At 51.7% G+C, this 23,939-nt stretch overlaps 1 protein-coding gene across 9 annotated transcripts in view; it reads right to left on the bottom strand.

Annotated features, from left to right (window-relative positions):
* LOC120962608 (uncharacterized) overlaps window positions 1–21,981 on the bottom strand; it is a 35,785-nt gene extending 13,804 nt beyond the window's left edge. For 4 of the 9 annotated variants that reach the window (XR_012182576.1, XR_012182572.1, XR_012182574.1 and 1 more), the window contains exons 1-4: window positions 21,724–21,910; window positions 21,250–21,652; window positions 21,101–21,166; window positions 20,835–20,900 (exon numbers count right to left, since the gene is read on the bottom strand). Coding sequence is in view for 4 of the 9 variants with exons in the window: in XM_040386316.3 (XP_040242250.1) it covers window positions 20,250–20,358; window positions 20,446–20,711; window positions 20,835–20,900; window positions 21,101–21,166; window positions 21,250–21,652; window positions 21,724–21,803 (990 nt within the window). In the remaining 5 variants the exon portion in view is untranslated. Of the gene's footprint in view, window positions 1–20,176; window positions 20,712–20,834; window positions 20,901–21,100; window positions 21,167–21,249; window positions 21,653–21,723 lie in introns of those variants that run through there. The other 5 variants (XM_040386316.3, XM_040386318.3, XM_040386317.3 and 2 more) reach the window with 5 other exon arrangements.
* Window positions 21,982–23,939: the final 1,958 nt, after the last annotated feature.

Raw genomic sequence — 23,939 nt, 5'->3', positions numbered from 1 at the left:
AGTTACTTGATATTAGGAAATGAACGAAAGAGACCGATCGATATAGAGCTCAAATGATTGAAAATAATTACTTTTGCAGCATTTTTCTCATGTCGGCCCAACGCTTTGGATCCGAATCCATAGAGTCCATGATTAGAACTCTGGAGGTGTGAAGTTCAATATTTAGCAGAATCCAGTGGAACCTGCGGACACGTTACATGCACAGTCATGCATAACTCATCGATTAGACATACCATGCATGGAGTAAACAAAAGAGAATGGGCACAAGAGAGAAACACTCACCCAAAATGGTAAGGAAATAGAATATGACTTTTGAGTTGATGCTTTCTAAGAAACTTGTACAAGTCTTTCTCCACGTCTTCGGGGTGATGTTGTAACACATGTCCATTAACGATATGTGGGTCAATGAACCCAACATCATGGATGTTTCTTATTTTGCATTCCCAAATCTTCAATCTGCATAATAGCGTACGCAACAATATAGTTAGGACAATATATATATATATATATATATATATATATATATATATATATATATATATATATATATATAGTGCAGGCAATGAAGAACGAGATGAGGTAGAAATAAATCACTTACAAAACGTAGCAACTCAGCATAGATTTGTCGAGGTCGCACAGATTGAACAGCTGGAACAATTCACTCATATGAACTTGTACAGAGTACCGTTTGGTGTGATGCTCATCTGTAACATCCGCATAAACATATTCTTTGTCGGCCCATGTTATGAATTGCTTGTACCAACGTAGCAGATTTCGCATTTGTGGTGGTAGACTCTTTTCCCGCGCAGGCTCGACGAGAGGCCCATTCCGCACATATTGTAATGCTATCTCACATACTGGCGCATCCTCAAGGCCTAAGAAGGCACGAAGAGTCAAACCCATCTCGGACGCTTGTTTCATGGCACTCGCTACAGTCAATCCAAGTGCTGCCGCGGCTGCTATGATCTTGGGGTCCTCTTCCGGACCGGCTTTCACTATGAGCGGGGGGATCGATTGTTTCTTCTGCATCCCGAGCTGGTCAACTTGTTTCCCGCTTTTTTTACTTTCTTCTTTCTCCTCCTTCAATATTTTTGCTTGCCTACGAAGTTCATGTCCATAGTCGTCAGGCATATTCAGCTCGGCTTGGGACGGTGTCGTCAAAAAATCCTTAGCCCACTTCTTTTGCTTCTCAGTGAATACTTGCTTGGGCTCAGGCTCTTTTATCGCCTTCATATCCGCCTTCCATTTCTCATAATCAGCAGACGTGGCCAATTTGGTTTCAGCTTCACTAAGTTCCCAAGGCCTTGGGAGGAGAGGCTTCAGTGATGGCTCCGGTACCCTTGTGGTCTTAGGTACATAAGGGTCCGGGTTAATAGTCCAGGAGCGGGTTTCCTTGCTGTCCGCCTGCTTCTGCTTCTTCGCCGGAGGTGGATTGGGGGGCGTCGTACCCGCCGGAGGTTGTGGATCGGGGGACGGCGTCGAATGGCGTGAAGGAGGTGTAGGTGAACCACCACGACCACCACCACCGCCACCACCATCGGAGGGGGGTGGACTTGCTAGCCTTGGCGCCTCGCCTGGAAACACTATGTACTTATTTTTCCATAGAATGATCTGGCGCTTGACATCTCCAAGTCTTCTCTCCCCTTCGGGTGTAGGTTTGTCAATCTCCAGGTCCTCAAACCCTTGGACTATGTCTTCCACCGTGACACGAGCATAGCCATATGCAATGGGGTTGTTGTGGTGGAGTGCTCCAGGTGTACAGGGTAAAGCACTGCCGCTAGCTACCTTCGTGGAAACGTTCCCCACGGGATAATGCAGATCACATTCTTTCATCTCCTTTACATCATCCACGGGGTAGTGAGGCTCCGGTGCACGAATCTCGATCATCGGTGCACTAGCACCAGGCGGGGCATCCGTGGAAGCCACGCTGCTTCTCCGCTGCTGGCTTCCGCGATCCGCTTCATGATCTTCATGCGGCCCTGCAGCCGATTTTTCTTTTACTAGTTCATGCACGGTCTGCTTCAACTCATGGAGTTCCGATGCAAACTTCGTCATAAGATCTGCATCCCGGTCCGTCTTTCTCTTGCGGCTTCTGTAACAGTACGGGTCATTGTCCTGGGAAAACCCTACTTTCCACGGAACTTTGCCTTTGCCTCGTACACGTCCTCCGTGTTCATCATTCCCGAGGGCTGTTGTCAGTGCGTCTTTCTCTCTGTTGAACTTGATCAAGCCCTCTTGAGCTTGGGTCATTGCGTCAATAAGGGCTTGGGTGGGAGCAAACTGTCTCTGCCGGTGAACACACACCCCTGTCTCCGGGTCTAGCGATCCCCCATGCCCGTACCACCAGCTTTTGGCCCTTGGGTCCCATCCCTCTGTACCTAGAGGGATTCCTCGCACCCTCAGGTCCTCCTCCATCTTCTGCCACCTAGGCTCCGAAAGGCGGTATCCTCCTGGCCCCATAATATGATGGAACTTTTTCTTACTCGCATTATCCTTATTTTTTTCGATATTTCCTTGAAATGCTCCGATTGCTTTTGCCTCACAAATTCTGGCCAATCATCTTTCAGTTTCTCATGTTGTCCATTGAAATCCGGAGTCTTGCCCTTGTTGACATAGTCACGGGTTAAATTTTTCTTGAAGTTCCGGAATGCTTCGCCCATCTTCTGAAGAGCGAACTCTTTAACTAGCCTCCTCCTCTGACGTCCACCCGGAACCTTGTTACCGAATTCATCGACTTTGTTGTATTCCGGAGGTAGAATGAAATGTTCCATAAGCTTTCTCCAGCAATCCTTTTTCGTTCTCTTGTCGACAAAACTGAAACCAAGACGTGCCTTCTTTGGCTCCTTCCATTCCTGGACGGTGATCGGGACGTTGTCTCTAACAACGACTCCGCATTGGTTGATAAACTTTGAGGTGTGCTGTAGGGGCTTGCCGGTTTCACTGACAAACTCAATGGCATATGTTTCTCCTGTTTTCATCGCCTTGGATTTGCCACGCTTTGTCGTACTCGATCCGGAGGGCTAAAAAAAGAAAGAGAGTCGCGCGCGTTAATACATATGTATTCACATTTCAGTAAGTTTGTATCACAAGAGGCTCAATGTATATATATACCTCGTCGGAGGTGGTTGCTACTTGCAATTCGAGATCGTCGTTTGTTGACGGTTGACCTCCGTCGACAATGTCTGTTCCTTCACCTTCTTGATCATCGACAATCTCTGTTCCACCGTCAAGGTTCAGAAAAGAAGAGACTACCTCCTCTTCTTGCTCATATTCTGAGCCCGGCACATAAGGAATCTCGTTGTTGATGATGCCCATTAAATAACGTTCAGCCCCCGGATCCCTAAGCGGCTCGGCTCTATCGTCCGCCATATGTCACTCCTGCATGTAGTAAAAATTCTTTAAGTATAAAGGAATTAAAAAATAAGATTAAGGGGACATCTAGGACTTTCCAATATTCTAGCTCCCAAAATATAGATTTCTTCTTCCACATGGGTGCGTGCCCGTCAACTCCCCGCGGAACTGATTGTCCGCCAGGACCCTTTCCAAAGATGACTTTCAAATCCTTGACCATATCAAATATCTCAGCACCAGTACGTTCCGCAGGCTTCGGCCGGTGATCTGCCTTGCCGTTGAAATGCTTTCCTTTCTTTCTTACGTTATGATTTCGGGGAAGAAATCGACGATGACCCAGGTACACGTTCTTCTTACAATTAACCAAACGTACACTTTCAGTCTCATGTAAGCAGTGCGTGCATGCATTGTATCCCTTATTTGTCTGTCCCGAAAGGTTACTGAGAGCAGGCCAATCGTTGATGGTTACAAAAAGCAACGCTCGTAGGTCAAATTCCTCTCCTTTGTGCTCATCCCAGACACGTACACCAGGTCTGGCCCACAACTGTAAAAGTTCATCAACTAATGGCCTTAGGTACACATCGATGTCGTTCCCGGGTTGCTTTGGACCTTGGATGAGCACTGGCATCATAATGAACTTCCGCTTCATGCACAACCAAGGAGGAAGGTTGTAGATGCATAGAGTCACGGGCCAGGTGCTATGGCTGGAGCTCTGCTCGCCAAAAGGATTCATGCCATCAGTACTTAGACCAAATCTTATGTTCCTTGCGTCAGCTGCAAAATCTTTGAACACTCTGTCGATCTTTCTCCATTGCGTTCCATCAGCGGGGTGTCTCAACTCCCCGTCGGACTTACGGTCCTCTTTGTGCCATCGCAACGACTTGGCATGCTTTTTGTTCATGAACAGACGTTTCAACCGTGGCATTATAGGAGCATACCACATCACCTTGGCGGGAACCCTCTTCCTGGGTTTCTCGCCCTCAACATCGTCACCAGGGTCATCGCCTCTGATCTTATAACGCAATGCAGTGCATACAGGGCATTCATTCAAATTCTCGTATTCACCGCGGTAGAGGATGCAGTCATTAATGCATGCATGTATCTTCAGAACCTCTAAACCTAGAGGGCAGACAACCTTCTTTGCTTCGTACGTACTGGCGGGCAACTCGTTATTCTTCGAAAACATATTCTTCAACATTTTCAGAAAATTTTCAAATGATGAGTCACCTACACCTTCCTGTGCCTTCCATTTTAGCAAATCCAGTGTGCAGCCCAGCTTTTTCAGACTATTATCGCATCCTGGATACAACGACTTTTTGTGATCCTCTAACATGCGATCCAAATTCTCCCTATCCTTGTCAGTTTCGCAGCGTCTCCGTGCATCAGCAATGGTCCGACCAAGATCATCAGCGGGCTCATCATGTGCCTCTTCTTCACCTTCACCTAACCCTTCCCCACCTTCAGCATCATCCTCCATGAAAGTATCACCGAAATGATCATGATAGTTGTCATCGATATCATCCCCTTCTTCATCTTCTTCCATTCTAACCCCTCTTTCTCCATGCTTGGTCCAACAATTATAGCTTGGCATGAAACCGTGCCGAAGCAGGTGCATGTGAACGTCTCTTGAGGAGGAGTAACCCTTCTGATTCTTACAGACAGCACATGGACAGATAATAAAACCTTGCTGCTTGTTCGCATTTGCCACTACGAGGAAATCTTTCAAACCCGTAGTGAACTCGCCGGAGAGTCGGGGACCGTACATCCATTGCCGATTCATCTGCATTATTATTATATAAAGTATATAATTAACCATCATGCATTTGTTAAACTAACTAGCTAGAAATAATACAAATTAAACAATGAACTACACACATGCATATTTTATCAATGACACATGAAAGGTTCAAGTTGCTAACCGCGATCGCGGAGGAAAAATAAATGAGAAAGCCCAAGTGTGGCTCGGACACTTCATATCATGTTTGTTTTAGGCTCTCGGGCATTTCATCGAACACCTTGTGTGCATAGGAGGAACCAAAAGCAAACCCACCACCCCCTTCTGAAAATTGTGAAGTGAGCTGAGTGAAGTGAAGTGAGCTGAGTCCTATATATAGGGATGGGCCTTTAGTCCCGGTTGGCCTGGCCAACCGCGACTAAAGGCCTTCGGGGACCTTTAGTCCCGGTTGGCCAGGCCAACCGGGACTAAAGCCCCTCCCGTCCGCCAGCTGGATGGGCCTTTAGTCCCGGTTGGCCTGGCCAACCGCGACTAAAGGCCTTTGGGGACCTTTAGTCCCGGTTGGCCAGGCCAACCGGGACTAAAGCCCCTCCCGTCCGCCAGCTGTCGACCGAGCGCGCTGGGCCCAGATAGTTGGTCGCGGGTCTCCTCCCGAACCGCGACTAAAGGCCCCTTTTGTCGCGGTTCGATTGTTTTGGGGACTAATGGGGGCGTATGGAAGCCTCTTTTTCTACTAGTGATCCAAGACAGCACCGAAACGAAAAGGAGGTTCCTCGCGAAGGCATCATTACACCAGCCAAAGCATCCAACGCTGAACACCTATCTAACATAAAACAGCCTCAAAAGGCTCCAAAAGCATCATCGAGTCGGCGGGTCTTGTCTAGCCAGCAACTGGATAGTCTTGATGCGCGTCATGGCCTCCGACATGTCCTCAGCATCGCGCTCCTTCCCCAGCGGAGTCCACGTCTGTAAAAAAAGATGACATATGAAGATCACATCCGCGGGGTGGTTAGGGAATTTTTTTCTCAATCGTAATTTTATTGCGCGTCGTCCAAATAGCCCAGAGTAGCGCCCCTACGCAACGCCAAGCGATTCTACTACTGGTCCCTCTCGTGGTTTTGAGGATGGATATCAAGTCATTCCCCGAGGCTAGGTTCCAGTTCGAGTGGAAGGCTTCCCTAACTGCACTCCACGCGAACCTGGCTAGGTGGCATCTAAAAAAGACGTGGTTTGCATCTTCACCTAGACCGCACACAGTGCAAGTACCATCAGCCGGACCGTTACGTTTGGCCACATTATCCGACGTGGGCAGCCTATTCCTGAGCATTTGCCACATGAAGATTTTAATTTTCAAGGGCAGCCCTGCCTTCCACAGCCCCCTAGCTATATCAAGCGCTGTCCCTTCAGTAAGCTTGTTGTATAAGGATTTAACCGAGAATTTCCGGGACGCTGTCAAGCTCCATTCTACCGAATCCTCGCCCGGCCCTAAACGTTTGGCACCAATTTGTTGCACTAGATCGTCCCATGCCTCCCGTTCGGCGGTGGAAAGGGCCCGCATGAAGTGGATCGCTGGAGGGTCAGTACGAGCTGCCTCTCCCACTAAGATGTTGATGTCAGTGGCGATCCGAAATAAATTGGGGTGACTTTGCCAAAGGGGAGAGGCGCCCAGCCAATGGTCCAGCCAAAACCGAGTGGATTGTCCATTGCTAATCCGAAATTTGGCCCCAATAGCAAAAGCAGGCCGGACCGCTTGGATCCCTTTCCAAAACACGGAGCCGTTGGCCAAGGCACTGAAGGGATTCCCATTCGGGAAATACTTGGCTTTTAGCAGCTGAGCCCAGAGACTCGTCTCGTTTTGGGCAAGCCGCCACCACCATTTGGACAGGAGGGCGACGTTCATTAGTTTGGAGTTTAGGACTCCCAGTCCTCCAAATTTTTTTGGCCTACAAACAGCCGCCCACTTTACCAGGTGATATTTCCGCTTGATGCCAGTTCCTTCCCAAAAGAACCGGGATCGCGGTGTATCTAGCTTAGCGTGCACGCCATCAGCTAGTAAGAACATCCCCATAGTGAATAGGGGGAGGGAAGAGAGGCTCGAATTAGTTAAAATGAGCCTCGCCGCAGAAGACATAAACCGCCCTCGCCACGGGCTTACCCTATTGGCCACCTTCCCATACAGAGGCTCCCACTCTAAAATCGAGAGTTTGCGATGAGAAATTGGAAGCCCCAGATACTTTATTGGAAAGCTCCCAAGCTTACAATTAAGTAGGTTTGCGACTCGAAAGCTTTGCTGGTCGTCCATCCCCATGGTAATGACCTCGCTTTTAAGAAAATTTATTTTGAGTCCGGATAAGATCTCAAAGGCAAGTAACAAAAGCTTAATCGAGGCGATACTATGATCGTCGGGCTTAAACAAAAGCAAGGTATCGTCTGCATATTGTAGATGGGTCACACCACCCGGAATGAGGTGTGGGACGAGTCCCTTAACATGACCGGCCTCGCTGGCCTTGGACAACAAAGCTGCCAAAGCGTCTGCCACAAAGTTAAAGACGAGTGGGGAGATGGGATCGCCCTGTCTTAACCCTTTCCTATTACGGAAAAACTTCCCCATTTCGCCGTTGACAATAACCAAGGTGTTGCCACTTGAGATCAAATGCATGATCCGGTGTACGAAACCCGCCTCAAATCCCTTTTTGAGGAGGACCTCCCGCACGAACTCCCAATTTACGCGGTCGTACGCCTTTTCAAAGTTGAGCTTGAGGATAACGCCCTGTGCACGTGTTCGTTTTAACTCGTGGATTATCTTCGTGAGCGCAATAGGCCCTTCAAGAATGTTTCTACCTTTTAGGAAAGCGGTTTGGCTCTTATGGATAACTCGTTGTGCAACCGGCGCTAACCTTGAGGCGTAGGCTTTGGCACATAGCTTGAAAGGGACGTTTAAGAGCGTGATCGGACGGAACAACTTGATTGAATCCGCCCCTTTGACCTTGGGGATCAAACAGATCGCCCCATAATTTAGTCTCGAGAGGTCAACCGTACCGAGGGCGAAGCCATTAATAATAGCTAGGAAGAGGTCTCTAAGGATCGGCCAAAACTTTTTGAAGAACTCTACCGGCCAGCCATCCGGGCCTGGAGCCATGTCATTCTTCATTCCAGATAGCGCTAGGTCTATCTCTTGTGGCGTGAAGGACAGCATTAGTGCGTCGTTTTCCTGTTGAGACACACGCTCCTCCGGGCCCCATAAGTCTTCCCTAAGACTTAAACCTTTCGTTTCGGCTGTTCCCAACAGCTCGACAAAGAAATCGAAGATGTGCTTAACAGTTTCATATTGGGAAACCAGAGTCCCATGCTCCGACTGGAGTCTTAGGATGGTACTCTTGTGTTTACGGCCATTGGCGTACGCGTGGAAGTAGCCGGTGTTGGCGTCACCTTTCACGACCCACTTAACGCCGCCCCTACGACGCCAGTACTCCTCCTCCGCTCTAAGTATAGCCAAGACCTGGTTTTCCAGGGAGTAGCGGTGCTCCCATTCGTCGCCAGAGAAAGGTCTAACATCCGCCTGCGCGTCAATACGCGCGATTTCTTCCACAATGCGTTCCCTTTCCCTTTTGGACTCGCTGCCATGGTTGGCCCCCCATCCCCTGAGGAAAGCCCGCAAGGCCGCAGCCGCGGAGGACTAGAACTCTACTGGTCCTCGTTGGCACCCCACCTGGTTACCAATCAAGGTCCAACGGTTCACGACCAATTGACAAAAACCCTCGTGTTCGAACCACGCCGTCTCGAAGAAAAATCTACGGCTGCGACGCCTAGTGTCCTCCCCTGACGACAGAATTAGAGGGACGTGATCTGAACCAATGCGCGTCTCGGCCACTAAGGTACAAAGGGGGAACATGGCCTCCCAATCACTTGAACAAAAAACTCGGTCGAGAACACACCGAACTGGGACCCGCTATTTGTTAGTCCAAGTATATCTTGCACCTGTCCGCGCAATTTCCCTAAGAGCAGCGGCCGCAATTGCATTGTTGAAAAGGGACACCCTAGCCCAGTCTATGTTGCCATTGTTCTTGTCCGCCCCCGAGCGGATCAAGTTAAAATCCCCACCCACAACAACAGGCATGTTGGCCGCTCGTTTGGCCCCGACCAAGGTTGTGATTTCCCCCAAGAAATCTGCAGACCTCGCGTGGTCCGCCGGCCCGTATACACTGACAATCACCCAAGTAGCCATGGATACCCGGTGACGAACGGTAGCTGCAATATAAAACGTACCCGGCTCCCACGCAATTACATCGTAGATATCTTTATTACAGCCCATCAGCTGGCCTCCAGAAAGACCCAAGGAAGGGGTCCAAAACCAATCGAAACGCTGCAAAGGATCATACGCCACTAAATCTCTAAACGTGAAATCAGCCTTAATAGTCTCTTGGAGCGCTACAAAGTCTATGTGTTCTTTGGACATATACTCTCTGAGCTGCGTACGCCGCCCCCCATGGCCGCATCCGCGGATATTCCAGAAGATGTACCTCATCAGATAACCCGATTACGCAGACGAACTCCACGGGAGCTCACCGCCTTGGCCACACGCTTCCTTGCCGGCGCTCGGCTGGAAGAAGGCAAGTCCGAGGCCACCCCGGCCTCGTCTTCCTCGGTGGGCAGAGCGACTGCACCAGCCCCTACTGGTACTGCAGCCTGACCGTCCGCGGACTGCACAACCGCACAGCGGGCGGCAGCAGCCGTGAGAGCGGCCTGAGCATCTTCACGCGCGCGAACTAAGGGAATGATATCCAAAGGCGAGGAATCTAGCGCTACGCCACTATCGAGAAGAATCTCAGCAAGATGGGCGTCAAAGAAGGCATTCAGGATCTTGAAAGAGGGGGAAGGGTTACCTGTCACGTCCATGTTTTTGCCAGCAGCACGGAGCTTGGCGCTTTCCAACGATGACATGTCCCCAAGCTTGGCCTTGGCGCGCACGCTAGGAGCCTGGGTCGCCACCGGAGTCGCCCTCGAACGGTTGGCCTTGGTCGCCGGCCCTGGCGCCTCCAGAGCCGCTCCTAGCTTTCCTCCCAGCGCATCGATCGAACCCGCCGACTCCTTGGCCACCGTCTTGTTCCCTGGCTTCCTCCCTGCTGTCTTCTTGGCCTGCCGACCGGAGCCGCTCGACATACGCTTGCCCGAGGCCGGGGTAAGGTCGAAAATCACCTCGAGAGCGCAGCCTGACCCTGAGCCCCCTCCGCGCGCTGGAGAGGCAGGCAAAGGGCCTGTCTCCTTAGACACCTGCGGCAGGGACCCAGGCTTGATTTGAGCTGGCAAGTTGGAGCCGTACTGGTCGAAGGACTGATCCAGGGAGCGGGCCAGGGGGGGGGAACTAACAGCAGTGTCTTGAGTTGCGATCACACCCAGCTTTTCCCAAGTCTCCGTGTCAATGGAAGTATCTGGAATGCTATCTTCGGGCTCCTCAGACAGCTCACCCATCTCCACATCTTGACCAGTCGGGGCCGCACCCGAGCCAGGCGCCACCTTCTGGGGCACCCCAGCCGCAGACCTGCCCATTTTCGCACCATTGGCAACTTGCTTGGAGGGGATGTCCGCGGCTGTCCCAAGCTTGAGCTGCCCGCCCGCACCTTGCTGGCTCTCTGGAAGGGGGGCGGATGGGCCCGCCCCAGGAGCACCACCACCGTCCCCCAGCCTCCGCGGCAGCCGCTCCAACTCCACCTTGATCTGGTACCCTTCGTGATTAAACCACACCTCGACTGTGCCATTAAGTTTTGCCGGCGACTTGCAAGCCAGTTTCATCCTCACAGGCCCCAGCTTTATCAGGGAGAGCTCGTCGACCACGATCGGACGTCCCAGCATCTTAAACGCCTCCTTGATTCGCTCAATCTTACGGTGTTTCTCAGGGATCCCGTGGAGCCGCACCCAAGCTTCTGGCATCACCATCGGGGGGATCACCTCCTGCTGCACATCACGCACCCTAGCAATGATATCGTTGATAGAAAGGAAAAGCTTGCCACTAGTCCGAGCCATATGCAGGAGATCTGCTGAAGGAAACACCAGCATGAAATCGTCCTCTCCCACTTGAGTGACTTGCCAGTCCCAGTCCCCCGTGACCATGTGGTTGAGCTCCTGTATGAGAATCCGCAGGCTCAGACGGCCTGGCTCAGCAGATAGGATAGCGGCGTTGCCAACAGAGAGCTGCCGTGGACCCTCGGGTTCCTCCTCCTCTTCGAACTGCAGGCAGAAGAAACCTTCCCCAGAAATTGTGCTACCCATGATCTGCAAGCAAGGCTGCCGACCCCTCGTCGGGCAGTGCGCAGACGCATGTCCCTCCTCCTTGCACAGCACACACAAGGGCTGGAACTTGCACTTCGACTGAAAATGGCCAAGTCTCCCGCACTTGAAGCATTCCACGTCCGGGGCCTCCGGCGCATCCTCCACCGGAATGGGTTCGCCCGCCGTACCCTTCGATCCAGGGGGAGCGGCGCCGTCAGGGGGGCGGAGGCCGCCCTGGGTCTCTTAGCCAGTGGATCCCCGTGGCCACCACCACAGTTGGGGTGATCCATCGGCTTACGCTCTAGCTCCCGCCGACGCGCCAGCTCCTTCTTCTTCTTCTTTCTCTCCTGCTGCTGGATCCACCAGGGGAGGAGGACCCCAATCCCCCTCACGCCCACTTGCTCTTGGTAGCGCTCGGATCTACCACCTTACCTCGCGCGCATCTCCTTCTTCGCCTTCTCCCGCAGGTCTCTCTCCCGCCGCCGCTCCCCATCCAGGTCCGGGGCCTCCATCGGCCGCTTCTCCACGCGCCGCTCGCTCATCACTGCCGCTGCAAACGAAATGGGAAGCGTAGGAGGGGGGGTGGGGCGAATGGATCTGGCGAGGTGAGCAAGGCGCCGCACCTCGTTTCTGGATGCGGGAAACCCTAGCGAGGGGACGGGGCAGCCGCGCCGCAGCCATATATATGTGCCGTGGCTGGGCCTAGTCCTAGGTAGGACCGGCGCGGGCCTAGCCGAGCCCTTCGGCCCAGCAGGAACCAGGCCACCGCCCGCTAGCGGAATATTGGACCCCACGTGGCTAGATACACCCTCGCCACCCGGCCCAGGCACGGGGGCCGGCCCACGGCCCACTTGCCCTACCACGGACCCAGGCCCAGCAGCGCCAACCCTAGCCTGAGGGGAAGCAGAGCCATCTTCCGCCGCCGGCAACCCTGCCGCCGCCTCCTCCGACCCCTAACCGGCGACCACCAGCGTCGGCAGGCGCGGCCACTCGACCTCCGAGTCCACCGGTGCGAGCAGCGCGGACGCCGCCCGCGACCTGATCTCCCGCGCGGCACCTCCAGGAGACGCAACCCTATCCGGGGTCAGCGAGGGCTGCCAGGCACGAGCTGCGACGGCGCGCGGTCCCCGGTAACCCGGAGCGAAACGGCGACGCACCCCAGCGGCGCCGCTCCCCTCGGCCTGCGCCAAGGCGACGAATTAACCAATCGACGGGCCCTCAGGCGCCGGCCGCCCTGCCTCCGACGCCAGATCCACGCCGTCCTCATCCTCCGGCTCCTCTCCTGCCAACGCCCAGAACCTGCCTCCTACAGACGCCACCGCCGAGCCCCGTCGCGGCCTTGCCGGGGAGTAGCCAGCACCACGCCTAACCACCTCCCAGCCCTCGCTGGCCGGAGCCCTGGGCGACCGGGGCAAGGCGCCCGAGCCGTCGCCAGGAGGAGCGCCTAACGGTCTACTCATTCGAAAAACCTCTTGATGGTCCCTTGGACAAGTTATTTCGTCTTAGCAGCTCTCCCAACTCAATGCTTCCTGCCTAGCAGCTCTCTCTCTCTCTCTCTCTCTCTAGCTGAGCTTGTATGTTTACTGGGCTACCACACTGCTGACTCTTCGTTCCTCCATACTCATGTTATTTTATTTCCCTAATTTTATTCACACATTCTCCTATGGCATCTAGTCTCCACTACCTAACGCATTTCAATAGTCATGTACCAGCTAATTTAAGGTTTTATACTTCCAAATGTTGAGAAAACTAATCATCGTCCGTGTGCAACACTTGATAATCTTCCAAATGCAATAAATAAATTCTCTACTGCATTATTCAGTAAACAATAATGGCTCATTAGGCACCTTTCATGGATGATTTCATAATTAATCTCCGAACAGATTAATCTTAAATTGTTGAGGGGAAGGTGTGATGTGAGATTAGAACAAACATGTGCGGAAGCACTAACCAGTGGGGGTATGGCATGGGCACCATCATCGCTGCGCTCAAGGAAAGCATGGTCGAATGGCTTCCTCGTGTTGTCCACCACAATGCGGTGCACGTCCTGCGGGCGTGGGATGGTGGGGATGTGGAAGGGCACCTTTTGCTTTGGCCCTGATTGTAACACCCCGGATGTAACTTTCCATATTTGTAACTCCAACTCTTGCCATTTTCGGCTATGTGTTATGATGTTCCCTTGGTGGTCGGGTTTTGTCTTTCGTTTTGCATTTTGGTCATGTCATGCATCTCATATCATGCCATCATGTGCATCTCATTTGGCATACGTGTTCGTCTCATGCATCCGAGCATTTTTCCCGTTGTCCGTTTTGCAATCCGACACTCCCACATGCACCGGCGCACCTCTCTTGTTTCTTTTCGTGAGCGGGTGTTAAACGTTCTCGAAATGGACCGAGTCTTGCCAAGTGGCCTTGGTATACCATCGGTAGACCACCTATCAAGTTTCGTTCCATTTGGAGGTCATTTGATGCTCCAACGGTTAACCGGGTAACCGCAAAGTCCTTTTGTGTGTTGCAGCAAAACCCCTCTCCAAACAGCCCAATAACCCATCTAAGTCCCCTCCATGCTCTCAGTCGTTCGATCACGATCGTGTGGGCGAAAACCATGCCTCATTTGGACTCTCCTAGCTCCCTATGCCTATATAAACACCTCCCCCTCCGAAATTTGCGTCCAAAACCCTAGCCTCTTCCTCCTCCGCGCGCCGGACAAAACCTCCCCCGCCGCCGGACACGTCCGCCGCCGCCCCCGCCCAATCCGCCGCCGCCACGTGTCCCGCTCCCGTCGTCTCCGCCGCCGCGGCCCGGAGAGCCCGGATCGGGCCCTCCCGGCCCATCTCCCCGCGCCGCTTCCCCGCCGCCCTCGCACCTCCGCCCCTCCCGCGGATCTCCGCCGCCGCCGGTCGGCCGCCACCTCCGCGCCGTCGCCCGCGACCGCCGCGCCGCCCTCGCCCTCCGGTCGTCCTCCCGCTCGCCCGCGCCCCGAGGTGCCCCATCGCCTCCTCGTCCCGCTCTGGCCGTCTCCGTCCGTTCTCCGGCGAGCTCGCGCCGCCGCCTCGGTTCGCGTGCCAGATCTGGAAGGTTGACCCCGTATAATCCTCCAAGTCCCGAATATTTTCACATTATGTGCTCATGTTCATCGCATCATATCTCCTTGCATACTGCTCCGATTCATGCGCATGATATATCGAAATGTTTATCATGGGATGCTCTTCATTTTGTTCCATTGTGACATGCTCGTTTGAGTTCATCTTGATGCCCAAATCTCTGATGCAAGAGTGCTATATGACGTTTACTGCTGTTACTTATCAGAACTTGATGTTTTGTTATTTTTGTTGCATTTGATGTGTGCACCTTATGGGCATGAGCTCTACAGGTGTTTTGATCTATGCCATGCCATCTTTACAGAGGTCTATGCCATGTATTTTTGTGATCTATGTGGTGACTAGCACAAGCATGCAAACTAGGCTTCATGATGTTTCTGTTTCCAGGGACTTAGGATTTTGGCCAAGTCTGTTACTGCTGTTATTTTGTTGCCATGTATCCATGTGTCTACAGTGAGATCCATGCTTCTTTTGGGCATGTTCAGTAAGGATGTTTTGTAGATATTGTTGTGCTCTTTCCATTAATGCCCTTGTTTGCAATTATAGAGTGCCATAGCATGTCTCAATCTTGCTCTACTTTTACTATAAAATATTCCTGGCAGAATGTTAACATGATATTCAATTTTGCCAAGGTTGTTGTAGTTGATCCATACATGCTATGAACTTGCTCTTGACATGGTTAGCTTCATAAACATGCCTTCTTGCTGTAGGTATGCTTGTGTTATCATGCATTGCTTTTTGATGAGTGAATCAACCTCACCAAGATGCCGTCATAATGCTGTTAATGCCATGCTCTGTTTTCTGCTAAGTCTGGAACCTGTTAACGAAACTTGCTATGTTTACATGGGTGCCATCATATCTTCTGATCCTTGTTGGCTTACGGCCAGTAAGGGACTTTTGTTCTATGCATTTAGTAGATTCATGCCATGCCTTGTTTTGCTATGATAAGTTCCTGTAGCATGTGTTTTTCTTGCTCTGAACATTGCTACCGGATGCTGTTTCAGCCATGTCCAGTATTTTCTCCAAGTCTGTTAAGCTGATATCTTTTGCACTTTTTCCATGCTTGTTTGAGCCTGTTATGGTGTGATCTAGCCGTAGCTCAGTGTTCATCTTTTGTCAAGCATCTCCTGTAGATTACTGCCATATTCTTTGTTGCTATGTTGGGGTGCTGTAGCATAGTTACTTGATGTATTCTAAGTGCTATCATGCTGTTAATTACAGATTTATGTCATTCTTGTTTTGCTTGCCATTTGCAAACCGTGCATCCGTTTCCGGCGATCTTTATATCGATTTCGACCGAAATCATCTCATCTTTCCAGTGGCATACTTGGTTTGCCAAGTTACTGTCTTGTTCATTCTTTTTCTTCCGGAGCACGCATACGCATTGCATATCATGTCTCGCATATCATGCATGTAGTGCATCATGTTGCTTGTGCATTTCCCATGATTGATTGTGGTTCCATTGCTTGTATTCTTGCTGTGGGTAGAGCCGGGAGATGAGTTCATGAACGAGGAACCTGTTGGGTACGCTTACGAGGATCAAGCTTTCGACAACTCTGAGAACCTTGCAGGCAAGACGACCATACCCTCGAAATCATTTCTATCTTTGCTTTGCTAGTTGTCGTTCTATTGCTATGCTGCGCTACCTACCACTTGCTATATCATGCCTCCCATATTGCCATGTCAAGCCTCTAACCATCCTTTCCTAGCAAACCGTTGTTTGGCTAAATTACCGCTTTTGCTCAGCCCTTCTTATAGCGTTGCTAGTTGCAGGTGAAGTTGAAGTTGGTTCCATGTTGGAACATGGATATTTTGGAATATCACAATATCTCTTATTTAATTAATGCATCTATATATTTGGTAAAGGGTGGAAGGCTCGGCCTTATGCCTAGTGTTTTGTTCCACTCTTGCCGCCCTAGTTTTCCGTCATACCGGTATTATGTTCCTTGAGTTTGCGTTCCTTACGCGGTTGGGTGATTTATGGGACCCCCTTGACAGTTCGCCTTGAATAAAACTCCTCCAGCAAGGCCCAACCTTGGTTTTACCATTTGCCACCTAAGCCTTTTTCCCTTGGGTTTTCGTGAGCCCGAGGGTCATCTTTATTTTAACCCCCCTGGGCCAGTGCTCCTTCGAGTGTTGGTCCGAACCGAGCCGCCTGCGGGGCCACCTCGGGGAAACTCGAAGTCTGGTTTTACTCGTAGCCTGTCTCATCCGGTGTGCCCTGAGAACGAGATATGTGCAGCTCCTATCGGGATTTGTCGGCACAGTCGGGCGGTCTTGCTGGTCTTGTTTTACCATTGTCGAAATGTCTTGTAAACCGGGATTCCGAGACTGATCGGGTCTTCCCGGGAGAAGGTTTATCCTTCGTTGACCGTGAGAGCTTATAATGGGCTAAGTTGGGACACCCCTGCAGGGTATTATTTTTTGAAAGCCGTGCCCGCGGTTATGTGGCAGATGGGAATTTTTTAATGTCCGGTTGTAGAGAACTTGACACTTGACTTAATTAAAATACATCAACCGTGTGTGTAGCCGTGATGGTCTGTTCTCGGCGGAGTCCGGGAAGTGAACACGGTTTGAGTTATGCATGAACGTAACTAGTTTCAGGATCACTTCTTGATCATTTCTAGCTTCGCGACCGTTGCGTTGCTTCTCTTCTCGCTCTCATTTGCGTATGTTAGCCACCATACATGCTTAGTGCCTCCTGCAGCTCCACCTCATTACACCATCCTTTCCTATAAGCTTAAATAGTTTTGATCTCGCGGGTGTGAGATTGCTGAGTCCTCGTGACTCACAGATTCTACCAAAACAGTTGCAGGTGCCGACGATACCAGTGCAGATGACGCAACCGAGCTCAAGTGGGAGTTAGACGAGGAACGTGGTCGTTACTATGTTTCGTTTCCTGATGATCAGTAGTGGAGCCCAGTTGGGACGATCGGGGATCTAGCATTTGGGGTTATCTTATTTGCATTTGGATTTGACCGTAGTCGGTCTATGTGTGGATTTTGGATGATGTATGAATTAATTTATGTATTGTGTGAAGTGGCGATTGTAAGCCAACTCTCGTTATCCCATTCTTGTTCATTACATGGGACTGTGTGAAGATGACCCTTCTTGCGACAATACCTACAATGCGGTTATGCCTCTAAGTCGTGCCTCGACACGTGGGAGATATAGCCGCATCGTGGGCGTAACACTGATGCTCCAGCCCTATACATGGTGGCCATCCTCACCGAACTAGAAGATCCAAAGGCCTCACTTCTGCCAACTCCTTCCTCTCCCATACTCATCTTTTTCTTCTTCTTGCCGTAAAGGCGTAAACAACCTGGAACCCATCCCCCGCCATCTCTTCTGCCGCGACCTTCCTGCCATGGGCCTCCTCCTTCTCGCGCAGCGCCTTGAACTCGTCCGCGGAGGCAGCAAGCATCTCGAGCAGGTCGTCATTGCCGGCGGCGAGACAGTCGTAGCGTCCTCGAGGTCCTCAGTGGGGAAAGGCTGCTGCTGCTGCTGCTTGGGAAGGAGCGGGGAGGCGCCGAGGACGCCCAGGGAGGAGTCGGCCCTGGCGGCGGCGGCGCCGGCGCCGACGGGGAATTGAAGGAGGGGAAGTTGTGGCGTGAGAGTAGGAGAAAGGGGATCGCGTGGGATGAGGAGGGTGTATCTGGGGAGGGTTCCTTCGCTACTAAGAAATCCAGCCCAATCTGCAAACTGCTATGTGGGGCCTCAGCTCATGATGTGAAAACGGAGCGACGAAAGAGACAAAAATGATCGAGCGCCCTTCTGCCTACGTGATGACGTGTATAGCGTGAGGAGACGCCCCTTGCGCGACTCCTAATGGGTTTAATTGGTGAACATTTTTCGAATCAACAAACATTTTTCCAATTTTGGGGAACAATTTTTCTAGTTCACAAACAATTTTTGATTTGACAAACATTTTTAAAATACATCAACATTTTTCGAATATATTAAGATTTCTAAACAACCAAGATTTAAAAAAATGTTGAACAAGTGTTTGAAAAATGTTTAACAAATATTTGGAAAATGTTATAAGTGTATAGAAAAAATGTTGACCATGAATTAAAAAATTATGAATTTTTTTTATCATGTATATAATTTTTTTAATCAAGCATTTGAAAAGATGTGGAACAAGTATTTGAAAATTGTTAAATGTGTACAGGAAAAATGTTGACTATGTATTAAATAAATTCTGATTTTTTTATCATCTATATGAAAATGTTAACCAAGTATTATAGAAAATGGTTAACAAGTATTTGGAAATATTAATCAAGCATGTGAAAAATGCTAAATGTGTATAGAAAAAATGTTGACCAAGTGTTAAAAAATGTTAATATTGCTTTTAGAAAATGTTAATCAAGCATTTGGAAAATGTTATATGCGCATAGAAAAAAATGGTGACCTTGTATTAGAAAATGTTAATCTTGCATTTGAAACATGTTAATCAAGCATTTGAAAAAATTTAAAGGGTTTATAGAAATAATGTTGACCATGTATTCAGAAATTTTTTATCTCATATATGAAAAATGTTAGTCAATCACTTAAAGATGTTTAAAATGTGTATAGAAAAAAATGTTGACCATATATTAAATAACGTTAAATTTGTATTGGAAAAATGTTGATCTCGTATATGAATAATGTTGATCAATCACTGAAAAAATGTTAGGATGCCATAGCCGGCTACGTCACCCTCGTTTCCACCTTAGCGTCATCTCTTCTCCCGAGATCGACTTACACGAATCATGTTTTCAGCCGACAAACGATAAGCAAATGAAAACCACTTGTTTTCAACTGATTGTTATTTACTCTTGCGTAAGCCGCATCCCATGCTCGCCACATGTCCCGGCAGGGGCCGCACACCGCATCTTCTTTCTAATCTTTATCCTCACCGAAGCTCTCGACCACACTCGTTCTTTTCTCCTATCCGTGCGTTGACCCCAACCTCCACGCGGAACCTCTTCTGGATAAAACGTCACCACATGGAGTTTCTACGATGGGCGGCGACGATGCTGCGATAAGCACTAATGACACTGCATCCCTCTACCGCAACATGTGTGACCACCACCGGTGCAAGGCTTCCGCGAGGCGCCCCTTCCCAGTTTGCACAGCTGTGTTGCAGCAGTCATCGTGCTGCATGCGGGGGCGTCCGTACTATGAGCTGGTGTCATGGAGGCGCCCCATGCTACGAAGTGGGTGTTGTAGGCGCCATCCCACTCCTAGCCCAATGCTTCGAGGGGCGCCACCATTGTGCAACTAGCCCTTGCTGTGAGGGCCACCTGCGCGAGCCGGTGTTTGGGAGGTGGCGCCATGCCGTGAACCGGATGTTGAGGAAGCGCTGTCGTGCTGCGAGGGGGTGCCGCCACCGATTTTTTCCGCCGTGTTGCGAGCCCATTCTACGAAGATATGGTCGGAGCTGCGAAGGGAAGTTGTTGTGCTTCTAGTGGGAAGACGCTTCGATGTTTTGCGGGGCGCGGGGTGGGGGAGGGGGCAAAGGACACACGTGGGTGGGAAAGGGCGGGATGCGTTGATCCATCCAACGGCTCGGTGGATGGGATCCAACAGCATGGGAGACGGCTGATCATTCCTCCCCTACAGATGGTTGGCGCCTAGCACCCCCTACTAGCAAATGTGGTTTCTTTTTGTTATTTGTCGGGATATCATGCCCATCATTTCCCCTTTCCTCTTTCCTTTTTGCCGGGAGACCATGCCCATCATTTTCCATTTCTTCCTCGCGTCATGGTTATAGGCGATCGGGTACATACGTGACATTTTACACATGGACACTGGTTACAGCGTGACGGCTCTATGGTGTGACATGCGCGTCGGCGTCACACGTCCATCTTTTGCGCCATCGCCATGGCGCGGCGCTGCGTCGCTGATCGTCTGGCGCGGACTGCTGCAGCAAGACCGCACCCCGCGATATCATCATCCTTCCTGGTCGATCACGTACAGTACACACGTTACGTTAATCTGCATGCTTTACCTGCGAGGTCGTTCGGGACAAGACGTACGACGACGAGGAGCAATTAGCTGCTGCCGGCCGCCGGACGATCTTGCAGGTTCTACCTGATGACGACCAGTATGCGGCGCCGGCGCCGACAGCGGCAGCGGCGTACCGTGGTGAGCACAGGCGTACACCGTCGGGAAAACCGGGTACCGAGGGGGCATCATGGCCGGGGCCTGCCAGCCAGGCAGCCGCATGCAGGACGGCGGCGGAAAGATTGGCGTCGTCGGGATGGCCGACATCACCTGAACGCATGCCAAGTGAAACTAGTTCTCTGCCTACTTTTTGGACGTACAGCACATAGGCTTTCAAACGCGCGCGGTCAAGAAAAAGAAGAAACGCGAAAAGATATGGGTGTAGATATATACCTGCACTTGGTGCTGGAGTGATTTCGTGTACTTGATGACCTCCTCCAGCGTCGAGACCTTGTCAGTCTGATGAAAATAAGTCGCATATAGGTCATATGTACATACCCATCAAAACTACTCCATGCATGCATGGTTGCATACGCACTCCATCTTAATTTTGTTTGGGTCAAAATTAGTGTAAGAAATTTTAATCATGGCATTCTGGTATAAATGGATAGAAATACAAATTACGAAATGATTTTCGAAAGTACTACTAGTGTTATTACCTTGCTGCACCTGGGAATCAGTTGCTGCAAAGTCCTCATCTTGTCGTTGATCTTGTCCCGCCGCCTCTGCGTGCATGCATGCAAACTAAGCCAACCATATCTATACATCCGGCGAACGTATACGAACTCCTGCTATGTGCATTTCTTACCTGCTCTGCAGCTTTTCCCGAACAAGACCGTCTCCGGCCGCTGCTCAACTGTCCATGTCTGCCCTCGGCTGCTCCACCCGCCGCCACGCTGGTGGTTGGCGTGCCCACGGTGGCGGTGCCGCCGCAGCTTCTGGGCGCAGTGTTGCCTCCCTCGGTCGTTGTCGCGGTCGCAGCGCCCCGCGGCTTATGGTCATCAGGGGCCTCCTGCTCGTAGATCTGGCAGAGCCATGACGCCATCTCGGCGTCGCTCGCGATCACTTCCCCAGATGGGTTGCCGGCGGCATAGTACGTTGGCAGAGGAGACGACGGTGGAAGATCGATCGGCGAGGGATTTTCGCGGGCGACGGAGCTTCCCGCAAAGCCCCCGTCGTCCTCGGGAAGCAGCAGCTCCAGCAGCTCGGGGCTGCAAAGTTCCACCATGAAACACACACTCCGGCCCTGAACAATGAACAAATCCAGAGGTACGGGACTCACGTGAAGTAGTAGTCGTCGAGCGCGCGCAGGTCGCCGTCAATCCCAGCGAACCCCTGGTACTCCGGCACGTCGTAGTCCATCAACTCCGCCCTGTCGGTGGCCTGGCTAGCTGAACTAGAGGTTGACTTGAGTTCGATGAGACAGAGAGGGGCGCCGGGCGGAATGTATATATAGAGCTCGACGTCCTAGACTCCTAGCAGCAGCCAGCAGGCACTGGTGGAGCCGGTACAAATTTGAGCTTTTGGTGGCGTGCGGCTTTGGCGGGCTACAGCTGCATTTCTGTGTGCACGGCAAGGCGGTTTGCTGCTCGTCGGCGGCAGCGGTATTTCATCAACACGGCCGTTGTGGCGGATGCACGCATATGCACCTTCGGGCGGGCGTTGGCCGGCGGGCGCATACGAAGCGGTGGTCTGATTCGCCACCATTCTGTTTTGTCGACGCGCGAGAGAATTCTTGTGGAGGAGACGACGACGCGTACGGACTACGGAGCAGCTAGTGGGACGTGAGAAGCAAGAAAGAGCTTTTCGAAGCTGACAAGAGACGCTATAGCCTTGTGTAATTGTGTTTGCCTAGGTAGGGATCATGGTTGTGCTGCCGATCGACGTGGACGAACGGATGCCCGTACGTACTTATATATGACCTACGGTTCAGGAAAACTACATCGGAATTAGCGCTGTGCAGAATCCCAAAGAATTTGCGGCCCAGATCCGTTGAGTATCGTGATTATTAAGAAAAACGAGATATACTATGATTTGTTCTGGCTTGTCTTGTACTCCAAGTTGATGTACTCCTACATATATGCACACGAGGAAAGCAATACAACGAACTATTCCACCAAACCTCTCTCTCCCTTCTAACATGGTATCAGTTTTCGGGTTCTAAACCCTAACCGTCGCCGCTTCCGCACCTGCGCGCCGCCCCAAGGGCGGTCAGCCTACATGACCGCCGCCGGGGGTCGCGCCGCCCGTACCTAGGGTTCGTCCGCCGGTCGTGTTGACCGGCTGCCCTAGAGAGTCTTTTCCCCGAGCCCTTGCTCCGGGGTTTTCTCTCTCCCGCCGGTCATCTTGATCGGCGTTTTCTTTTTGGTCTTCCGGTCTAATCTTGATCGGTTTGCGTCGCCCATCGCCACTGTCGACCCCGTGCGCCTCTAATCCAACACCGGCGCGATCGGCCCGCTTCTTCATCGACCCGGCGGCCTCGCGCATCGTCCGCGCGTCTGCCCGCCGGTCGCCCCGACCCGGCAGCCTCGTGCGTCGTCCACGCGTCTGCCCGCCGGTCGCCCCGATCCGGCGGCCTCGCGTCATGCGACGGCCCTTCACCGCCGCCGTTCGCGCACGGCCCGCCCGTCATCTACGCCGGCCGTCACCGCCCTGCTCCGACCGGGACTCCTGCATCACCCCGACCCGGCGGCCTCGCGCCATGCGGCGGCCAATCATAGCCGCCCTGCCGCCCGCCGTCGCCGTCTTCATCTTGGACTCTGCCGCCACCGCGCCTCCACCGAGCGGCGTCCCCGACCTCGCACGCAATTGGATTGATCACCCGCTCGTCGCCGCGATCCGCCTCATCTACGTCGCGCGACCGACCTGGCCCGTCAGCTACGCGCGCCTCCGCAGGTCCCGTGAAGATCGTCCCCGAGTTCAGCGCGCCCCTCCACTGATCGAGCAACGGGCACTACAAAAAAAAGACACTTCCGTGATGATATGTGTTTGTCACAGTAGGTCACGTTTTCTGTCATGCATGTACATCCATGACAAATTTATGACGGAATCAAGATAGTCATACCTGTGCTGTCGTAGAAGTGTTTCATGACATTACCAAAATTATCATCACGAAAGTGTCCACTTCCATGACGATAAATCACGCGTCACAGAAGTGCTCTCGTCAAGGGTGACCGACACGTGGCATCCACCGTAACGGAACGCCGTTAAGCTATCGGGTCGGGTTTTGGATCCGATAACCCGTTAACAGCCCCGACCAATGGGGATTTTCCACGTGTAAAATCATCATCGCTAGGATAGATGTCATCCACTCATTGGACAGAAGGCGCCTATGATACGTCGACACGTGGCACGACCCAACAGAGGCCCATTCCTATGAAAAGGCCGGCCCGTTTGACTTGGTAAAAAGGTGGCGGGCCGGCCCATGGAAAGCCCGCTAACCCAAGGCCTGTTACGCCCTATTCGAATTAGGCCCAGTAGCGTCATCTGGGCCATCCA

The sequence above is a fragment of the Aegilops tauschii genome, chromosome 4 (genome assembly GCF_002575655.3).
Source record: "Aegilops tauschii subsp. strangulata cultivar AL8/78 chromosome 4, Aet v6.0, whole genome shotgun sequence".
Classification (NCBI taxonomy): Eukaryota; Viridiplantae; Streptophyta; class Magnoliopsida; order Poales; family Poaceae; genus Aegilops; species Aegilops tauschii.
Note: the sequence above shows the minus strand (reverse complement) of the source record. Positions and strands in the feature narration are given on the sequence as shown.